Source organism: Bos indicus x Bos taurus, chromosome 13 (assembly GCF_003369695.1).
Source record: "Bos indicus x Bos taurus breed Angus x Brahman F1 hybrid chromosome 13, Bos_hybrid_MaternalHap_v2.0, whole genome shotgun sequence".
Classification (NCBI taxonomy): domain Eukaryota; kingdom Metazoa; phylum Chordata; class Mammalia; order Artiodactyla; family Bovidae; genus Bos; species Bos indicus x Bos taurus.
Window position 1 is genome coordinate 50,960,133 of NC_040088.1, and position 22,755 is coordinate 50,982,887.

A 22,755-nucleotide genomic window follows, 5' to 3' on the forward strand; every position below is an offset into this window, starting at 1 on the left:
TAAGCATATAAAATGAATTACAGAAAAACACATCTGTCATTCAATTGGTTACACAAACAAGTCAGGGAAAGTTCTGTGCAGATTTGGATGACTCTTAGCCCTTGATCCCTTTCAGAGTTGGAAGATTTATCTAGATCATGAGTGTGCTGCTGGCGTCTTGGAAAATTTGTATTTCTCTTCTGTGTTGTGACTTCCCAAGAGGAAATATGTTGGCAAAAGCACCAGCTATGAAGTGACACACCAAGTCCCCTTGGTGTGCCCAGAAAGCAGGGCATTCTAATGCAGATGAAAAAATTAAGTCATTTCACTCTTAATGTCTTGTCGAGTACAAAGAAATGTGTGAAACACACATCCTGATTTCATTCCACGATGTCCTATTTTATTCTCAGATCCCTAAAATGCTGGCAGTCACAAATGTAGCCAGGCCGCATATTTTACAATGCTTTTGTTTAACACGACACGACTTACTTTTATGGTTCCAAGCAAACTGCTACCAAGCCTCTTGCAACATTTGGAATATCCTTTTATCCTTCTACACAAGCAGTCCCCAACCTTTTTGGCACTAAGGAGCAGTTTTGTGGAAGACAATTTTTCCAGGGACCAGGTGGTGGGGAGTTGGGAGGAAGAGAGGTGGGAGAGAGGGGGTGGTTTTGAAATGATTCAAACACATTACATTTATTGTGCATTTTATTTCTATTATTTTATTACATCAGGTCCTGAAATCATCAGGCATTAGATCCTGGAGGCTGGAGACCTTTGTTCTACAAGATACTTTGTCACCTATTGCCCAGCATTTTATACCAAAAGAGACAGTAGTACTAGGGTGCCCTCATTTGCAAAGTCATATCTGACTCTTAGTGACCCCACAGACTGTAGCCCACCAGGCTCCTCTACCCATGGGATTTCCCAGGTAAGAATATTGGAGTGGGTTGCCATTTCCTCCTCCAGGGTGTCTTCCCCGACCCAGGAATCAAATTTGCATCTCCTGCATTGGCAGGCGGATTCTTTACCACTGAGCCACCTAGGACATCCCAATTAGTACTAGTAACAGATCATAAAAATCTTTCCTTTCAACTCCCTACCCACAATTTCATCATCCCTGCTCAAGGGTGCTGAGTTTTTGTTTTTGTTTTTTTTTTTGACTTATCACTCCACAGATGTCATAGCATGCTTGCCCTGACAAGGCCCCCTGGGCTGTCTCACTACAAGCTGAGATAAAAAGGGTGTTTAAAACATACCTGAACAAACTCGGTCACCACAATGCTTCCACCTTTGTTTTTGGCACAGTTTATATTTAGTAGGCGTGACTTGGAAATGAAATTCATGAAAAGCATCTTTACCTGATAGGTGAAGAGTATTCGTACTATTCAAGGCACTGAAAATATATTCTGTAAAATAGTCTGGGGGAGGCAAGTTTCTTTGTCCCAGACAAACACCTTGGAGGGACAAAGCAATGATTGTCGCTGCCAACTGAGGAAGAGTGTTTTCATCGGCACCATCACTGCTTAGGATTCCAGATTTTTTCTGCAGCACTTTGGTTTCCATACACTGAAATCAGACACAAAGTAAAAAGGAAACGTTAACTTCCGAAGCTATTCTGATTAGAAAATCTCTAGGGACTTCCCTGATGGTTCAGTTGTTGAAAATCTGCCTGCCAATGCAAAAGACACAGGTTCGATCCCTGGTCTGGGAAGATTCTACCTGCCATGGGGCAACTAAACTTGGGCATCACAGCTGCTCAGGCCTCAGGCCCTAAAGTCTGTGCCCCACAACATGATAAGTCACTGCAATGAGAAACCCACACGTGCACTGCAACAAAGACCCAGTACAGCCAAAAATAAATAAGAAAAAAAAAAGAAAGAAAAGAACATCTGGTGGCTCAGACCATAAAGAATCCACCTGCAATGCGGGAGACCTGAGTTTGATCCCTGGGTTGGGAAGATCCCCTGGAGGAGGGCATGACAATCCACTCTTGCCTGGAGAATTCTATGGACAGAGAGATGTGATGGGCTACAGTTCATGGGGTTGTGAAGAGTGGAACACAGTTGAGCAACTAAACACAGCACAGCGCAGCCTAGCATCATTTTCTAGTCTCAGATAGAACTCTATCTGGAAAATATTTGTTTCTTTCATCTGCCATGACACTGAATTTTTCAACTCCCATCTCAGTGGTTCTTACCTATCTAATCTTTCTCATTATTCATCTAAAGATGCGTTTTCTCCAATGAGACTCTTGCCCTGACTACTTATGAAACAGGAGGGACATGACATAAACTGATTCAAATCAAATATGTCCAAGATGGTGGATGAGTCAACTTTCTCTAGAACTTGAGCCTCAATATACACTCACTGTCACACTCAGCAAGTTGAGTGGCACACCCACAGTGGCCATGACAGTTCTAAGGCAGACCATAAAGGTCAAAAAGTGGGCAGTGGCCCAATTCCTGGAAACTTCTACCCCTTCCCCAAAATAGCTGGACTACTCCTTCCATTCATTAGTCTATGAAATTACCCAGCCCTCTAAAAACTGACAACCCCACACCCTGGTGCCTACATTCTCAGATGGCCCACACTTTGGCATATGTTTCTCTCTAAATAAATCCACTTCTTAACTATCACTTTGTCTCTCACTGAATTCTTTCTGTGATGAGACCTCAAGAATCTGAGCTTCATTAGTCCTGAGAACAGGTGTGATCTCAATTAAAATACCATAGGTCTAAGTCCCAATCTGAGGTGCACAGTTTAACTTTCATCCTTTCAACTGGTGAACTGTTTTTCTCCAGCTTCAAGTACAGCCTGAAGGCTGGTAACACTCAAATCTATATTCCTGACCTTGACTTCAAGCTGACTCTGCTGTCTTATATGATCACAGAGCATGCTCCCTTTCATATCTGCCTTCAACTACTTGGTTCAGCTTCCTCCTTACCAACCAAAACTTACTCCAGCCATAGGCTAGTGATGACATGGATTCTCTTTTCGTTCCCAAAGAGAGGTTCTTCCCAACGGTAAGATATGAAGGGAAGAAGAAGGATCCAAAACAAAAATCTGGGTCATCAGCCATCTCACAATTTTTATAAATAATAAGTCAATCTACTAGCTGAATCAGTATCAAGTGGATGTGTGTGCATGTGTGTGTGCTCAATCACTCAGTTGTGTCCAACTCTTTGTGACCCCGTGGACTGTATCCCACCAGGCTCCTCTATCCATGGAATTTTCCAGGCAAGAATACTGGAGTGGGTTGCCATTTCCCTCTCCAGGGGATCTTCCTGACCCAGCGACTGAACTCCTGTCTCCTGCATCTCCTGCATTCACAAGCAGATACGTTATTGCTGAGTATCCTGGCAAGAGGGGAGCATGGTGAAGGCCAAAGGTTTATTGGCATGTAATGGAGTTTGCCCTATATCCTAAAATCAACTGGAAGCCAAAGGAGAATTTTGAGCAAGGGATTGGAATAGGGCTACAGGTCTAGTGTGTTTTGATGAATTCACTCTGGCTACATGGTGGAGAACAAGTAGACTGGAAAGGGAGTCAGTGATTCCTAGAAGCACAGTTGGAAGACTATTACAGTAACCCAGGTAAAAAACAGTGATGGTGATAATTGGAGAAAAGTCATCAGGCTATGACTATGCTATTTCAGGAGGAAATAGCAGTAGAACTTGGAGATATATTAGATATAAAGGTGGAAGAAAATTAGAAAATAAAATTTCTAGTTGGGCCTTTATCTGCTGACCTATGAAGTGACACATGAAGACTGGGTCTTGCTGGGTTGACTTATGGGTATTTGAAGTATGAGGTGCCTTTACCATATCCTTAAAGAAAAGATGCTGAATAACTTATGTGGGTCTGGGATGGAGATACACTCTTGTGAGTCATCTTTAACTATAGGTGCGCTACCCCAGAGGAAGCACAGGGAATGACGGGGGCTAAGATCACGCCTGAAAGAGCATTAATGCTTAAAATCTAGACACAGTGAACATAGGGCTGTTTTTGAATTGGCAGGTTTTTTTCTCAGGTAAATAGTACGAGTGTTGCTAGATCATTTGGCAGTTCTACTTTTAATTTTTTGAGGAAGCTTCATTCTGTTTTCCATAGTGGCTGCAGCGCTATAGGCAAGATATGGAAGAAACCTAAACATCCATTGATTGATGAATAGATAAAGAAGATGTGGTATATACATATATACCCGATGGCTCAGCAGGTAAAGAATCTGCCTGCAATGTAGCAGACACATGATATGCAGGTTTAATCCTTGGGTCAGGAAGATCCCCTGGAAGAAGAGATGGCAATCCACTCCAGTATTCTTGTTTGAAAAGTCCCATGGACAGAGGAGCCTAGTGGCCTACAGTCCATGGGGTCACAAAGAGTCAGACAACAACTGAGCATGTATGCATGTATACATATACAAAGGAACATAATGCAGCCAAAAAAAGAATGAAATCTTGCCATTTGCAACAAAATGGCATTATGCTAAGTGAAATAAATTAGGAGGCCAAAGACAAACACTATATAACCTCATTTATATATGGAATCTAAAAAACAAGTGAACCAAACAAAATGGAAACGAACTTATGGAAATAGAGAGCAAACTGATGGCTGCCCTAGGAGATGGAGTGGGAGATTGGGTGAAATAGGTAAAGGGAAATAAGAGGTGCAACTTCAAGTTATAAAATAAATTATGGAGATAAAACATATAGCATAGGAATAAAAAAAAAAATCTACACAGAGAAAGAGAGATGAGCCTGCATAGGTGAAAATGGGGGTCAGAGAGAAAGAAAAACAGGAATGTGCAGCATTACACAAGCCAAAGTAAAGACTATTTCATGAGCTACATAAGCAACATCAAAGAAAGGACAGGTTCAGGAATAGAAATAATTACTTTCCATTTTAATATTGAATTTCAAGGGCCAAGGAAATAGCCAATGGGGAATTTTGAAAGGCAGGTGTTTATATGAGTTGATGGCTCAAAAGAGAGATCTGGACTGGTATGCAGCAGAACTGAAGGTCATCAGTGTTTGGGAGTCCTTGGCATTGTGTGAGTGAAGTGAGTGAAAGTCACTCAGTCGTGTCCAATTCTTTGTGACCCCATGGACTATACAGTCCATGGAATTCTCCAGACCAGAACACTGGAGTGGGTAGCCTTTCCCTTCTTGAGGGGAACTTCCCAACCCAGTTATCGAACCCAGGTCTCCCGCATTGCAGGCAGATTCTTTACCAGCTGAGCTACAAGGGAAGCCCAGCTTAAGGGATGGCAGGTCACATTCATCCTTCAAAGGAATAGCTGGACAAGTGAGAAGAAAACCAAGAGATGGCTGTGATGGAAATGGGAGAAAAAAACATGAAATGGGGGATGACAGAAATCAATGAGTGATGGGATTTCCCCGGTGGTCCCGTAGTTAAGACTTCACTTTTGAATGCAGGGGACACAGGTTCAATTTCTAGTCAGGGAACTAAAATCCTACATGCCATATTGTGTTAGTCTCTCAGTCGTGTCCAACTCTTTGCCATGGTGCCCCTCATGGCCCAACTTTGGTTTTCTCTCTCCTCACTATATTCTTGTTACTTGAGATGCACTCACAATGCCAAGCACTCCCAAACACTGATGACCTTCAATTCTGCTGCATATCAGTCCAGATTTTTCTTTTGAGCCATCCACTCATATACAGACAGACCTCATAGACTATAGCGTGCCAGGCTCCTCTGTCCATGGGATTCTCCAGGCAAGAATACTAGAGTGGGTTGCCATTTCCTTCTCCAGGGGATCTTCCCAACCCAGGGATCAAAACCACATCTCTTATGTCTCCTGCATTGGCTGCATGCTGTGTGGTACATGTGAAAAAAAAAAAAAGAAATCAATGAGAGAAAGAGAGCTTCATGGAGATGGGACTTGACTTCAAAAGTGAGAGCACAGAGCAGGACATAAATGGTTTAGAAATACCATGTACAAGAGTGTGAGAAGGAGGAAGTATGTTCATCAAATGAGGAACTAAGGGGAGGTTTACTATGTCAATGTTGCCTTGTGATGCAGGACAATGGGGGAAAAGTACTGATAAGATTTATTTACTGAAGTATATAGTTAATTTACACTATTGTGTTTAATTGTTTAATTTTTGCTGTACAGCAAAGTGACTTAGTTATACACACACACACACACACACACACACACACACACACTCTTTTTCATATTCTTTTCCATTATGGTTTAGGGCGGGGGTCCCCTAAGCCCAGGCCACAAACAGGTAGGGGTTCATGGTCTGTTAGGAACTGGGCCACACGTGAAGAGGTGAGCAGTGAACAAAACTGGAAACATCTCCCACCTCCATCCATGGAAAAATTGTCTTCCACAAAACCAGTCCCTGGTGCCAAAAAGTCAGGGACTGCTGGTTTAGAGAACTGTATTCAGTAGCCTGTCGGGTTTTTTTAAAGTCTGTAATTGGTGAGTTTGGCAAGAGCCTATTCATAGCTATGGTGGGGAGCAGTGTGGAAGGCTAAGAGGCAGTTATCAAACTTTAAACAAATTTGGAGAAGTAGCCAGAAGACTCGTGAATGACAATAACAAGTTAAAATAGCAGAGTGTGTACAGCATAGAGGTGGGGTGGGTTTTTCATGGAAGCTGTAAAAGAGTAATCATCTCCAAGTGCCACTGAGGACAAAGGACGATTCTAAAGCTTGTATCCATCCCTGAAGTCCTTAGGATGTGGTCAAAAATATTTATGCTCCATATAAGAAGCAGGGTTAGTGGAAGACCAGGTACATTTACCATGGAAACAGCAAGAGCAGAAAGAACAGAGAGAGGAGGGTGCATTCAGACACTGAGTCAGGAAGATGAAACCGAGTAGGAAGAGAAGGAAGGACTAAAAGGATGTTTAGACTCTGGACCATTAGGGAAGGTGGCTAAAACAGGGTATGATGGAGTAAGGTTGTCTCTCTTAATGAGCTGGTGAAGGCTCAGCTGGAGCTGCTGTTAGTGGTGTGACTTAAGGAGATTGAGTCCTATGCAAACCAAGACCTGCTAGTCATTTTAGGCCTGGCTTGCCAGAACCTTCTGTGACCTTATATATTCCCTAGTCAGAGAGCAGCAGCCTGCAGTGAGGTGCCAAAAGGCCTTCTGCAAAGTCCAGACTGACTGACTGACATCCTAGAGGAACCCAAGTCCAAGTGCATGGGCCACAGGACCCAGGATCTGGAGACAATGATTTCCTCCATGAGATAGTTCCAAGGTTCAGCACAGGGTTATGACTCATAAGTAGCTCAATTCTTCTTGACTCAATATAAGAATAAAGTAGATCTACATATAATATTGAAGTAGTTTATTCTGTTATAGGAATGTTTAATCCCATACACACACACTCAGAAACTCAGGTATTTGCAGTACACGTTGCATAACCAGAAGTCTGCATTAAATATATACACTCCATCTGCCTTTAAATGCTGGCTTTCCATTTGCATTTAGTATAGATCAAAAGACAGTAACACACAGGAGGCTAAAATCCCAGTGGCTAATTTGAACTGATCTTGTATTATATAGATAGATGTTGCACTGAGGAAATTTTTCTGTAGGGACACATCCTTATTTAAATAGAAAATTGAATTCTATAAAAGAACCACATTTTCTCAATTGGAAATAGAAAAATATATAGCCAAAGTTTTGAGATTCATGTGATTTTGAGTTACTGAAATGACATCTACAAAGTTCTTAATAAACTGTCTTTCCATTTGTTCTGCCAAATATGAGAGAAATTAAGCCTATTTACAGCAAATTGGAGGGTATGTTTTCTGGCATTAAGTTGCAGCATGATTGCACAGATACCTTTGAACTCCTAGAAACCAGAATTGAGGTCAAGAATTTAAATTTATCAATATATGTTGCCACAAAGTGAATGTTTGTGTCTTGCCCAAAATTCAAATGAAATCCTAACCTCCATGGTGATGGTATTAGGAAGTGAAGCTTTGGGGAGGTGATTAGATCATGAGGGTGGAACCCTCATGAATGGAATTAGTGCCCTTATATAACACCCCACAGGTCTCCCTTGCTCCTGCCACCATGTGAGGACACGAAGAAAAGATGACTTTCTGTGAACCAAAAAGTAGCCTCTCATCAGAGATGATACCAAATCTACCCAGCACTTCGATCTTCGACTTTCCAGTCTCCAGAAGTGTGAGAATAAATTTCTGTTGTTTGTAAGCCACCCAGTTTATGACACTTATATTATATCAGCCCAGATGGACTGAGACACATGTCAATTAATAATTCAAGAGGAAAAAAAACACATCCTGCCACACTCTTCAAAATGTGCTGGTGGCTCCTTAATTAATTCTTTAAGAAAATATGGCTTAAAAGAGTTCATGTTCAGAGAATGTTATCAGCTCAAACTTTCCACCACAAAGCAGAAAGCAAAAAGGTAACTGAAAGGTCAGCTTTTACTGGAATAGTAATGAGGCAACAAGATGCTTGTTTCCTAAGAGTGGGAGCTGTAAGAGAAGAAGAGACTTGGGACCGCTGAATATATGCAGCACCAATCAAAAGCCACAAAAGAGATAATGTCTGTGCTGACTGTCATGAATAAGGCTTTTTGCAAGCTGCATCCTCAGGGAAATAACTAATAATAAATTCATCCCTTCCCAACTCTTACTACCTTCTCTTCCTCTCACCAGAAGGCAAGGCAGATAGACACACTGCAATCACTGCTAGAGTTCAGTCCTTGGAGACTGATCAAAAGCCATGAATCACATTCACTGTAGTGCTCAGGGGGACTCAGAATAGAACTGCCTTGTTACTTGGCCTGTCTGCCCACCCTTCTACCCAGCTTCTGGCTACAACTCATCTGACAACTGATTAATTGTTACATTCCCCCCTTCAGACTCAGAATTTTAAATTATGTTACAACATCCCATCACTAAAAACCACAACTACTTACCTCTCTAAGAAGTTTTTGAGCATCTTACAAATATATTAGTGACAAAAAGTCATGCTCTGAGACTGTATCTTAGCAGCAGATCTAGTTAGCAATTCTGACTTTCTTACCTGGTTTCTGGAAGTGTCAAAGTACTGCCTGGTGAAAGCCAGGATATCTTCTGTCTCATTCTGTGAAAGGAAATAGGAGTCCTCATCCTGCCTGAGGCTGAGAAGGCTGTGCAGGTAAAATGTATACTCCTTATTACTCATGTTGAGCTTAGAAGAACAAATCTCTTCCTGATGAATGATGTAATAGAGGAGGAGAAGAGAAACTCGCTGGATCACTTCCTCTTTGAGCTGATCCTCGAAATCTCCTCCAGCTATTAGTAACAGGGCATCCGGTTCAAAGCACTGTGCAAAAATTAATAAATAAAAATAAACAGAAAGCTTGACAAATAGTCCCAGAACATTAACCACCACAGAGTCTCTGATGCTTATTATTTTATGAATAGGAAGGAAAAGTGGGCAGCCTCAATAGCCTAATTCAAGTAAGACAGTCAGGGTTGAACTTTTATATAAGGAAGCTCTCCCAGGAAGTCCTTATTTCCTAAATGCAGTCTTTCTGTCTTCAACTATGGTAACACAAGCTGTCGATTTGCTGCCTTGATTCAAACCAGATGACTCTGGCTCTTAAAGTGATGCCCCATTGCATTTAGAATGAAATTCAAGTCCTTATAATTTTCTCCTCAGTCTGGCTTCTACCTACCCTATCTAGCCAACTTCATCTTATCCTCTCTCGACTGCTCTCACTTCACTTCTGCTTCTGTGACTTTCTGTCAGTTCCACCAGGCTCTATCCCACTTGATTTCTTGAGTCTCAGCTTCAAGGGCCAGCTCCTCCGGGATGCCTTCCTAGATACCCTGTCCAAAGTTGGAAGTCCCCATCCCTGCCCTGTGCTCTCTAGCACAGTGCTATTCAATAGAAATACAATGCAAGCTACAAGTGCTAGGCACACTTTAAATTTTCTGGTAACCACACATTTTGTTTTGGCTGTGCTGGGTCTTCATTGCAGTGCGTGGGGGTTTCTCCAGCTCTGGAGCATGGACAGGCTCTACAGCATGTGGACTCAGCAGTTGTGGCAAATGGGCTTCTCTACTTGGGGTACACAGGCTTAGTTGCCCCATGGCATGTGGGATCTTAGTTCCCTATATTGGAGGGTAGATTTTTAACTACTGGACCACTATGGAAGTCCCAAGTAGCCACCTTTTAAAGCATAAAAGAAATAAATGAAATTAATGTGAATAATACATTTTATTGCAAGATACACATATATGCAAGATATGATCATTTCAACACACAATCAGAATTCTAAAAGGTATCACTGTGCTAGTTGACATTCTTTTTGTCACACTAAATCTTTGAAATCTGCTGTGTGGTTTATGCTGACCAGTATATCTCAGGTGGGATGAGCCACATATTAGGGGCCTAACAGGCTGAGGCAGCTAATGGCAGCTCTAGCATTCACGTTTTTGTTTTTGTTTTTTCATTTTTTCATGGAACTAGACTTCTAAGATTAATTTGTCTGCTTGTTTATTTTCTATTTCCCCTTGATAACAACTGGGCCACTAAGGCTGGATTTTGTCTGCTTTGTGCATAGCTCTATCCTCGGTCTCTAGCACTATGATGACACTTAAGAAGAATGAAAATGGAATATGTGTGCTCAGTTGCTCAGTCGTGTCTGACCCTGTGACTCTTTGGACTGTAGCCTGCCAGGCTCCTCTGTCCATGGGATTTTTCAGACAAGAATACTGGAGTGGGTTGCCGTTTCATTCTCCAGGGGAATCTTTCCAACCCAGGGATTGAACTCATGTCTCTTACGTCTTCTGTATTGGCAGGTGGGTTCCTTACCACTAGTGTCATCTAGTGGGTACCATCTGCTTCCCCCTTATCCCACCTAAGACAGCTGATGTCAGTACCCTTCTGAGACTCAATCACTGCACCCTGCTGTTAACAGAGAGGTTGGTGGTTTGAGAATTACTAAAAATGTTTCCACCATGCTTTGTTTCACAAGCCACAGACAGATGCCTGGCTTGTCTGATCAAGAAGTTTACTTGACAGAGGAAGGTGTTTGGAGAAATGTGTTGAGACAGTGAGAAAAAGAAAGACACATAGGTTGTGGAAGAGAAGCTTTCCAAGCAAGACAAGAACTGTCTTTCTTCAAAGACACTCGAGGAGCTTCTGGGAACACTCCCAGGATCCAAGAAGCAGTCCATGACATGGCACCAGCCTCAGAGTGAAGGCATTAAGTAATACCTATCTTGAGCCCCAGGGGAGCTGTCCCACTGTGGGATAATCTACTCTAACATCTTTGAATCTGTTCTCTGAGGTGGAAGTTTCAGGGGATCTAATTCCATGTCTGCTGTGCATCCCACTGGGTAACATCTGGAAAATACCATCTGAGTCAGAAAGAAACATGTCATCCATCTGTAAAGCAAAGCATTAATCACATTCTTCACAAGCCAGGCAGATTCCAAGCTCTCCCCAACTCAACTGTGAGGGGCCAAGAACTCAGCAAACAGGCGCAGTCTTCTCAATGAGACCAACTCTGAATGTCAAGGTTAAACAAACCACCAAAACCACACCAGCCCTTTTCTGTTCCCTAATCAGCCCTAGAGAAAAGTCCATGGGCCAGTAGCTATTGTATGGGGCTGACACCAGGACCCAGGGAGGTGAGTCAGATGAATCCTTCTTTGGACCAAATAACCTCCTGAAACTAGAATATCGGTAAAACTATTGGTCATACAGCTACAATTTACTGGAAGCCATGTGTCCAAGACAGAGCTAAGCACCTTCCATACTGAGTCATTCCTCAGTGTATAAGTCTCCTGGTTTCTGGAAAAGGTGTTGGATAATCAATTTTTCAAAGGGGGGAAACATTGCATCATTTTAAATGGAAAAACAAAATGTGCCCAGTTTATATCATTATCCACCAAATATTTCTGCACAATAGACAGCATTCAGAATACTAATTGACCAATTATTTAATGTATAATGAGTTAATAGGTATATTTATATGCAGTATGCAAAGATTTAAATATGCACAGAATCAAGTATGAACTAAATTTTTCTTTCTATAGCAAGAGTCGTGTCCGACTCTGTGCAACCCCATAGATGGCAACCCACCAGGCTCTCCCGTCCCTGGGATTCTCCAGGCAAGAACACTGGAGTGGGTTGCCATTTCCTTCTCCAATGCATGAAAGTGAAAAGTGAAAGTAAAGTTGCTCAGTCATTTCCGACTCTTAGCGACCCCATGGACTGCAGCCTACCAGGCTCCTCCATCCATGGGATTTTCCAGGCAAGAGTACTGGAGTGGGTTGCCACTGCCTTCTCCGAAATTTTTCCTTCTATGAGGAAGAATACCCTTAGTATATGTGTAAGCCAAGTTTAAGAGAGGGTGAGTAATGTACCTAAAACCACACAGTTGATAGTGGCTGCCCAGTCTTAATTCCTGCTCTGCCATTCACAGACTATATTCTCATTCCTTTGTTTTGTGTCATGGAAACCAGCTGTGGATCACCTACGTATTTACTGTGCAGCCCCTTACCCAGTAAAATTGGGTCAATTAGGAGGTTGCTTGATAGCACTGGATAGACGGGAAGAAGAGTGTCAAGAACACATAGAACCTCCGTGAGGCCACCAAACCACATTTCTGTGGCCCAGGTGTGGCTGTGTGCTGGTTGCACACAGCAGTGTCTATGGCCACTCTTCATCCCATCCAAGCTGCCTGAGACCTTGGTCCACTCATGGTTCCTTCTCCATGCTTTTGCTGTGGACCTTTCTACAGGTGGGGAGGAGGGGTGTGGCACAAGGTAGTGGAGAAGAGGGTAAGATCTGGGCTTTCCTGGGAGTTAAGTGGTTAAGAATCCACTTTGCAATGCAGGGGACACCAGTTTGATCCCTGGTCAGGGAACTAAGATCCCACATGCCATGGGGTAGCCAAGCCCACGTGTGTAATTACTGAATCCACGCGCCTCAGCTATTGAAGCCCATGCATCTAAAGCCTGTGTTCCAAAACAAGAGAAGTCACTGCAGTAAGAAGCCTTTGCATCACTAGAGAGTATCCCCTACCTTGCTGCAACTACAGAAAGCCTGTGTACAGCAACAAAAGCCCAGCATAGCCAAAAACAAACGAATACAAAAAATATTTTAAAAAGAGGGTAAGATCTGTATTTATGCAGATGGTCATGCCAGAATTAGTTTGTAAAATGCTTACAACTTGCAAGGTAAATCAGTTTCTCACTTTGAAAAGCTTTTAAAAAGTTGTGGAAGCATTTCATTTGTCTGATTAGAGAGTTTGGTCATCTTGAACGACCAGAGGTTTTCCTACTCCCTGCTTTAGTTTTAGTTTTTTAAGGCCAGCTGAAGTGAAACTTAATGGTGAATCAAAGGGCCACGGGCTGAAAACTTTGTGCTCTGATATTTGAATCTTAGACAAATTACCTTAATACAGAAGGCTGTGGCTTGAGGAAAGAACACTGCAGGGAGAATTAGAAGAGGTAACATAAGAAAATATGGATTCTCTTCTGGGCACGGATGTCACAGGCGGCCTCTAGAGGTTGGTGGGGGACTGGAATTTTCAGCTCATCACCACTAGATTTGTTTTTGTTGTTACAGTTTTCAGAAGTGCTTTGGTTGTGGTTTGAGAGGAGATGTTTAGTAAAAGTCTGCAAATAGTGGCACCCCATGGGCATTGGATCTGTCCCAGGCTCTGACTCCAGTGAACGGATTCTTTGTTAAAAAAGAATGGACTCACTCAGAAATAATCCACTGATTTCCTTCTAATCTTGTCAGGTGGAGGCATAAGGTTTAAGATGGGGAAAAAAAACACAAAACCCACAGATTCTAGGAATTCGTTTTTCAACTTTACAAGGAAATAAACTTTGGTAAAAAGACTACTCAAAATGTGAGAAGCATTTTCTACTCAGTTAAATGGACTACTCAGATATTTGGTAGAAATTTTCTGTGACACCCTGGAGCCAAATCAAATTGCCTTCTCCCAGCTGCTTAATCCAGCTTTTCGTGTAATGCCTGTGTATTTCAGGCTCCAGCCTCAATGACAAAGAGCTGTATGAAATATTTTTTTTTTACGCTAATGAAGCAGTTGTCAGAACCTGCAGGATTTTAAACCAAAAGACATTGAGAATTTGACTTGGAATGATGGGTAAATCTACTGCCTTCTTTAAGTTCTTAGATTTTTATAAGGTCTGCTTAGAAGGGAGATGGGGAGTGCTAACAGTTGACTGTAAAACATAAGAGGGAAATTATATTTCTTCCTTTTCCTTTCAAAGAAAGATCTGGAACGATGGCAGCTGATGGTGGGCACTACGTTTTTGTGGGTCTGTACTAGATTTAGTGGCATTTCTGAGTGACAGAAAGAAAAGTCTTAACTGAGAAGAGTTCAGATAAACTTGCTCCATAAACAAGATAAAGTTTGATCCTTTTCACACTTTACCCCATGGTAGTTCTGAGAAATCGGGGACAGGGAGGGGTTTAAATACAGGAGCTTAAAGCATCAATTCTCTTTGAATGTGTCTGAGAATCACCTGGAGATCTTGGTTAAAAACCCCAAACCTCTGGGACAGCTGAGGTGAGGCTGAGGGGCAGGCAGGAAGGGTACACTGAGGAAAAGTCTGATTTTTCCAGTCTGACGGTCCTTCACAAACGCAGCTCCAATATACCAAAACAGGGTTGGTACTGGACATTTCTGTGAATACATGTGGAAGAAGAGAGTTTGAGTTCCTAAATACATTCACAGATGGACATGTGATCTCACCAGCAGCCCCCAGGGGAGGGAATCAGCACCTCGGTGACTCAACAGCTAGAAGGTACCAGAACAAGGGGTATGCTCCTAATGTTGACTTCAAACCAGATTCTTTTCCCTTTACCATGCCTGAAACCCAAGCAGGTTTCATCACAGTTCTCATCATTACCTAAGTGCAATCCATTCTCTTGGAGTATGGCAACCCACTCCAGTATTCTTGCCTGGACAATCCCAGGGACAGAGGAGCCTAGTGGGCTGCTGTCTATGGTGTCACACAGAGTCGGACACGACTGAAGCAACCTAGCAGTGGCAGCAATCCAAAAGAAGGGATTAGATCTGATATATCTAAGGGACTAGATCTAATAGAGTGCCTGATGAACTATGGATGGAGGTTCGTGACACTGTACAGGAGACAGGGATCAAGACCATCCCCATGGAAAAGAAATGCAAAAAAGCAAAATGGCCGTCTGGGGAGGCCTTACAAATAGCTATGAAAAGAAGAGAAGTGAAAAGCAAAGGAGAAAAGGAAAGATATAAGCATCTGAATGCAGAGTTCCAAAGAATAGCAAGAAGAGATAAGAAAGCCTTCCTCAGTGATCAATGCAAAGAAATAGAGGAAAACAGCAGAATGGGAAAGACTAGAGATCTCTTCAAGAAAATCAGAGATACCAAGGGAACATTTCATGCAAAGATGGGCTCGATAAAGGACAGAAATTGTATGGACCTAACAGAAGCAGTTTTTCTTTTGGTTTTTCCAGTGGTCATGTATGGATGTGAGAGTTGGACTATGAAGAAAGTTGAGCACTGAAGAATTGATGCTTTTGAACTGTGGTATTGGAGAAGACTCTTGAGAATCCCTTGCACTGCAAGGAGATTCAACCAATCCATTCTGAAGGAGATCAGCCCTGGGATTTCTTTGGAAGGAATGATGCTAAAGCTGAAACTCCAGTATTTTGGCCACCTCATGCGAAGAGTTGACTCATTGGAAAAGACTCTGATGCTGGGAGGGATTGGGGGCAGGAGGAGAAGGGGATGACAGGATGAGATGGCTGGATGGCATCACTGACTCGATGGACGTGAGTCTGAGTCAACTCCGGGAGTTGGTGATGGACAGGGAGGCCTGGTGTGTTGTAGTTCATGGGGTCGCAAAGAGTCGGACAGGACTGAGTGACTGAACTGAACTGAATAGAAGCAGAAGATATTAAGAAGAGGTGGCAGGAATATGCAGAAGAACTGTATAAAAAAGATCTTCATGACCCAGATAATCATGATGGTGTGATCACTCACCTAGAGCCAGACATCCTGGAATGTGAAGTTAAGTGGGCCTTAGAAAGCATCACTATGAATAAAGCTAGTGGAGGTGACGGAATTCCAGTTGAGCTATTTCAAATCCTGAAAGATGATGCTGTGAAAGTGCTGCACTCAATATGCCAGCAAGTTTGGAAAACTCAGCAGTGGCCACAGGACTGGAAAAGGTCAGTTTTCATTCCAATCCCAAAGAAAGGCAATTCCAAAGAATGCTCAAACTACTGCACAATTGCACTCATCTCACACGCTAGTAAAGTAATGCTCAAAATTCTCCAAGCCAGGCTTCAGCAATACGTGAACCGTGAACTTCCTGATGTTCAAGCTGGCTTTAGAAAAGGCAGAGGAACCAGAGATGAAATTGCCAACATCCGCTGGATCATGGAAAAAGCAAGAGAGTTCCAGAAAAACATCTATTTCTGCTTTATTGACTATGCCAAAGCCTTTGACTGTGTGGATCACAATAAACTGGAAAATTCTGAAAGAGATGGCAATACCAGACCACCTGACCTGCCTCTTGAGAAACCTGTATGCAGGTCAGGAAGCAACAGTTAGAACTGGACATGGAACAACAGACTGGCTCCAAATAGGAAAAGGAGTACGTCAAGGCTATATATTGTCACCCTGCTTATTTAACTTATATGCAGAGTACATCATGAGAAATTCTGGGCTGGAAGAAGCACAAGTGGGAATCAAGATTTCCGGAAGAAATATCAATCACCTCAGATATGCAGATGACACCACCATTATGGCAGAAAGTGAAGAGGAACTCAAAAGCCTGTTGATGAAAGTGAAAGTGGAGAGTGGAAAAGTTGGCTTAAAGCTCAACATTTGGAAAACCAAGATCATGGCATCTGGTCCCATCACTTCATGGGAAATAGGTGGGGAAACAGTGGAAACTGTGTCAGATTTTATTTTTTTGGGCTCCAAAATCACGGCAGATGGTGACTGTAGCCATGAAATTAAAAGACGCTTACTCCTTGGAAGAAAAGTTATGACCAACCTAGATAGCATATTCAAAAGCAGACATTACTTTGCCAACAAAGGTCCATCTAGTCAAGGCTATGGTTTTCCCAGTGGTCATGTATGGATGTGAGAGTTGGACTGTGAAGAAAGCTGAGTGCCAAAGAATTGATGCTTTTGAACTGTGGTGTGGGAGAAGACTCTTGAGAGTCCCTTGGACTGCAAGGAGATCCAACCAGTCCTTCTGAAGGAGATCAGCCCTGGGATTTCTTTGGAAGGAATGATGCTAAAGTTGAAACTCTGGTACTTTGGCCACCTCATGCGAAGAGTTGACTCATTGGAAAAGACTCTGATGCTGGGAGGGATTGGGGGCAGGAGGAGAAGGGGACGACAGAGGATGAGATGGCTGGATGGCATCACTAACTCGATGGACGTGAGTCTGAGTGAACTCCAGGAGTTGGTGATGGACAGGGAGGCCTGGCGTGCTGCGATTCATGGGGTTGCAGGGTCGGACACGACTCAACGACTGAACTGAACTGAATCCCAAAGAAAGGCAATGCCAAAGAGTGCTCAAACTACACACAATTGCACTCATCTCACACTCTAGTAAAGTAATGTTCAGAATTCTCCAAGCCAAGCTTCAGCAATACGTGAACCGTGAACTTCCGGATGTTCAAGCTGGTTTTAGAAAAAGCAGAGGAACCAGAGATCAAATTGCCAACATCCCAGTGCACCAGGCCCAAGCATCCTGTAATTAATTCATGGGATCGCAAAGAGTCAGACAGGACTGAGCGACTGAACTGAACGGAACTGAACTGAATCCCTCTTTAAATGTATTAAAACACTCTTCTCACTCTTCTCACTAAAAGAAAAAAAAAAAAAAAAGCCACAATCAGACAAGAGTGTCTATTTTTCAAAGACAGCAGCTTGAATGGATTTATTTTAAAACACAGCACTCTCTAAAACTTCAGATCCATTTTTTAAAAATTCAGTTTTTACCTAGATCTGAAATAAAATTGGGAACTTATTTCCTCCCCACACATTCAAGATACACTCTGATCTCTTTTTTAAGAACATGATCTCATCCCCTTGCCCTTTCTATAGTCAGAAAACTTCTGATAGGCACCCTCTCAATGGATAAAGTCCCTAAAAAGACAAAAAAAAAAAAAAAAAAAGAATTCAACAACAAGGTGAAGATTTGTGGTTTGCAGAGAATGTGGGTATTTGCGAAATCAGGGAGTTTGTTTTGTGTGTGTGTGAATGAACACAGATTTCATGGACTCCTTGCTTAGATCATGGGTGTTTGGGTAAACTAGATCCTTCTGAGGAGGTGAAGCTGAGATTTGCCTTTTTTTCCCCCCCAACTTTAGTCTCTTAGAAAAAGAAACAGCAGCAGCAGGACAGTAAAGGTGTTACAGTGTTTCACTTCCTAGGAATAAGAATTAATTCAAACAGAAGCTAAATTGGCCAAACACTTGTTAATATCACAGAAAACAAAACAAAACAAAAATGTACAAACAACCTATTCTACCCACCCCCCCTCCAAAAATGGAGACCAATCTTGCCTGTTTACATCCTGCCCTTACCCTGCTAAACTAATACTGGACCAGCCTTAATAAGGCACTTCATGTCGTTAGAGGAGACCATTTCTCTGAAGCAAATTCTCAGAGGACATTAATAAGATATGACTCCTAGTTATTTCCGGTGGGAAGTCTTCTGTTGCTATATATATAAATTAATGTCATCACAGATGAGCTGCCTCTCACAACACATGTTTTCTCTGGGAACCCTTGGGAGTTTTACTAATTATTGAATTATTTATTGTTTGCACAGAGCAGAGAAAAATTCTGTTAGCCAGACCCTTCTGTCATGAAAAACAAAAAACAAAACACTTGGCCAGGAAATGTTTCCCCCAGAACTAAGCGTGATTGAGAAAATCTGCCAAAACTTATTCTGGGGGGAAATGATTTCGCTTCTCTTATTTAGTCATGTCTTCATTTATTTACTTACTTATTTGTGAGGTCATTCTGAAAAAAATCTAATCAGTCAGGAAAGGGATGCTGAGAATGCTTTGGTCTGTTTTTTGTTGTTGTTGTTTGCAGTCATTTTTTTTAAAAATGTTTTATTTATTTGGCTGTGCTGGTTCTATAGTTGTGGCATGCAGTATCTTTAGTTGCAGCAAAGAGTTGAGGCATGTGGGATCTAGTTCCCTGACCAGGGATCAAACCCAGGCCCCCTGCATTGGGAACTCAGATTCTTAGCTACTGGACCACCAGGGAAATCCCTGTGGTCATTTTTAAAACATAGGCTCTTACTGCTGGGGATGCTCTTGTCAAACTCCCTTTCCCCCAATGGAGACATTCTGATTTTACATTAAATGTTGGTTTTTACATTAATTCTGATTTTACATTAAAGTGCCTTGCAGAGATTAAAAAAAAAAAAATTCCTGGGCAAGTGAAATCTTGATGTCTGGAGAAGGAAGTTTCAAGTATTCTGAGTATTTTGTGAAGCCTGGCCAGGTGATGCTGATGGATAGCCAGGGTTTGAGAATCACTTAATAGACTAGGAAATGGCTGGAAAATGGGCCTCTGGGACCCTGGATCTCATTTCAGCCCCACTGATTGCACTTCCCTTCCCCAGCTCAGATTCCCCATTTTAAAGAAGACAATTACTCAGCCATTAAAAAGAATACATTTGAATCAGTTCTAATGAGATGGATGAAACTGGAACCTATTATACAGAGTGAAGTAAGCCAGAAAGAAAAACACCAATACAGTATACTAATGCATATATATGGAATTTAGAAAGATGGTAACAATAACCCTGTGTAGAAGACAGCAAAAGAGACAGTGATGTATAGATCAGTCTTATGGACTCTGTGGGAGAGAGAGAGAGTGGGGAGATTTGGGAGAATGGCATTGAAACATGTATAATATCATGTATGAAACGAGTCACCAGTCCAGGTTCGATGCACGATACTGGATGCTTGGGGCTGGTGCACTGGGATGACCCAGAGGGAGGGTATGGGGAGGGAGGAGGGAGGAGGGTTCAGGATGGGGAACACAGGTATACCTGTGGCGGATTCATTTCAATATTTGGCAAAATTAATACAATATTGTAAAGTTTAAAAATAAAGTAAAATTAAAAAAAAGAGAAGACAATCATCCAATTCATTAATTCCCCATGATACAAAATATTAAAACACACCTGCCGATATTTAGGAGAAAGTACTTAAAAATTCAATGCTAGACAAATAGTAGATGGTATTATTTGCCTCAGAAAACAAGCAGCATCTATCTAACCAATCACATTCAAGGTCACTGCAAATAAAAAGGATTAGTAAGTCAGAAAGAAGAGGGAACTAATAGTGCATACTTGCAAATACATACTTCTAAGCCTGCAGAAGGGTTGTAGCAAGGCTTATAGAAGGCTTATTATCATTTTAATATAAACAAGTTCTCCATGTCTTTAAATGCCATATGCAGCCTACTGTATGATCTGGCATATGGGGGTTATTATACCGTAATGCATTGGTCACTCAGATATTGGAAGGTTTGCGTCTGATTTTGCTTTCCTGAAATAAGTGACTGTGAAATGCATGGCTCTTGTGAACACGCTCAGTCCCTGATCCCATTCTATCACACTAACCAGATTGCAGTCTCCTTGCCTTCCATCTGTCCTCCGAGGGCACCCAGTTTTCTCCAGCAATGTTCTGATGAGGCTTCTTGAGTGGTTCAGGGGACGGGGGTCATCAGCAGAGAGAACCCGTAGAACTTCCGTCAGTTGCCCTGGACTCCAAGTGCTGCTGCTGTCCTGAGTTGAGGGTTTTTCTGTCTCAGTTGAGGGATCAAGGCTGAGTAGAAGGAACAAGGACACCCAGGATACAGAAGGCTTTGTCCAGAAGCACATCTCCACTCTTCCTCTACCCCGAGTCTGCTCTGATGGAGGAGGATGGGTTGGTGTTCACGGTGTCAACTTGTAGCTGGAGGAATGTCAGTGGAAAGGGGGGAAATGAAGGCTTTAATTATTGTGCCTGCAAGAGGTTTGAAAAGATTCATTAACTGGGTGGCTAAGTAGATTGGCAATGACAAGCTGTTTCTAAACAATGGGGGATCTGTAGGTTGTTCATAACCCCCACTGGCAGGAAACTATGGTGGGTTTAGACTTTCAAACTGTACAACAGCCAAGAAGTGAGTTATATTGCCTCTCTGGGAACTAGACATAGAGTCAAAAGATAGGGAGAACACATTTCACTGTCTGTCCTAAAGGTGCTACAAGTCATAAAACCCAGATGTATAAAAAGATAACTAGTGGGAAGCTGCTATATAGCACACAGAGCTCAGCTCAGTGCTCTCTGATGACCTAGATAGGTGGGATGGGGAAGCGGGGTGAGGGAAGGAGGCTCAAGAGGGAAGGGAATATATCTATACTTATAGCTGATTCACTTTGTTGTAAAGCAGAAACTAACACAACATTGTACAGCAACTATACTTCAATTTTTAAAAAAGAGCAGGAAAGACTCTCCATTTTTAAGTTGAGGTACAATGCTGTATTAGTTTCAAGTGTACTGGAAAGTGATTCAGTTATACATATATATATATATATATTCTTTTTTTTTCAGATTCTTGTCTATTAGGTTATTATAAGATATTGACTATAGTTTCCTGTGCTATACAGTAGGAATTCTTGTTGTTTACCTATTGTATGTATAGTAGTGTATATATGTTAATCCCAAACTCCTTATTTATCTCTCCACAGCTCCAACAGGAAACATCCTCATTTTAACCCATTGATTTATGGGCCTCATTAGTGAAGTAAGTCAATAAAAGTAAACAGAAAATAAATTTGAATACATTACAGATATCACATTGAGTTAGAAGATTTTCAAAAAGGAAAGGACGAAAACAGTAATGTCCAGAAAATGCTGGTTAGTTTTCAGCTGATTAAAAGTACGAACTATCTTAGAAAAACAAGAGAGTTTCAAGTCCACATGAAGCATGATAAATCCACATATTTGGGGCTCACTACAGAAGTGAAAAGGAAAACTTTAGAGCCAATCAGCTTTCTGGAAAAAAAATATTAATCTCTTCAACCGATTGCTTAAGGAATGCAAAATGTTAACAGCATCTCATGGCAGATCTTGGCCCAGAGATGATCTAAAATGGCTGTGGGGTAGTAACAAAAATACTAGGATTACTTTTATGGTTTAAAAAGAGAGAGCAAGTTTAAGATTCTTATGTTAGCATTTAAAAAATGACAGAGGATGATACAAACATTTCTAAACCCAGTGCTTACCTTCAGAAGAAAGATAAATGATTATTTATCTGGAGCTCTGTGGCCTTTTAAATCTTGGAGGGTATTTCGTGGTTACAAAGTCCTCTGTTTTTAAAATTCCTTGACTGTGCGCTGGGAGCTAGAGAGGATTATTTCAGCCCAGAAAAGTTTTCAGTTGCTATGGAGAGTAACAATGAAGGTGGACAAAAGTGAGAACTTTCCGTCTGGCCGATTTTCAGGAAAATCAAATCGGTGTCGCTAATGAACCCGACTTTTTATATCAATATTTACCAATTGTCTTAGAATTCTGAGAACAACCTTAGAATTTCTTACAGCCAATTGCCCTTTAAAGGACAGATCTAGGTCAAACGAGTTCACTTACACAATGGAAAGGTTTTCATGTTAAATCAAGATTTCTTTTATTTCTCAGATGATTTTGTGATAACTGCTTTATCCACACTCAAACCAAAGATCTGTTAAAAAAAAAAGAAAGACAGGC

General features: G+C 41.8%; 1 protein-coding gene across 7 annotated transcripts in view; it reads right to left on the reverse strand.

Annotated features, from left to right (window-relative positions):
• SLC39A12 (solute carrier family 39 member 12) overlaps positions 1–22,469 on the reverse strand; it is an 84,337-nt gene extending 61,868 nt beyond the window's left edge. The window contains exons 1-5 of one of the 7 annotated variants that reach the window (XM_027559828.1): positions 22,278–22,464; positions 20,631–20,964; positions 14,497–14,657; positions 9,023–9,304; positions 1,341–1,548 (exon numbers count right to left, since the gene is read on the reverse strand). In XM_027559828.1, coding sequence (XP_027415629.1) covers positions 1,341–1,548; positions 9,023–9,304; positions 14,497–14,655 — 649 coding nt within the window. In that variant the 5' untranslated portion in view covers positions 14,656–14,657; positions 20,631–20,964; positions 22,278–22,464. Of the gene's footprint in view, positions 1–1,340; positions 1,549–9,022; positions 9,305–14,496; positions 14,658–20,630; positions 21,016–22,277 lie in introns of all 7 variants that reach the window. The other 6 variants (XM_027559830.1, XM_027559829.1, XM_027559826.1 and 3 more) reach the window with 6 other exon arrangements.
• Between the last annotated feature and the right edge of the window lie 286 nt (positions 22,470–22,755).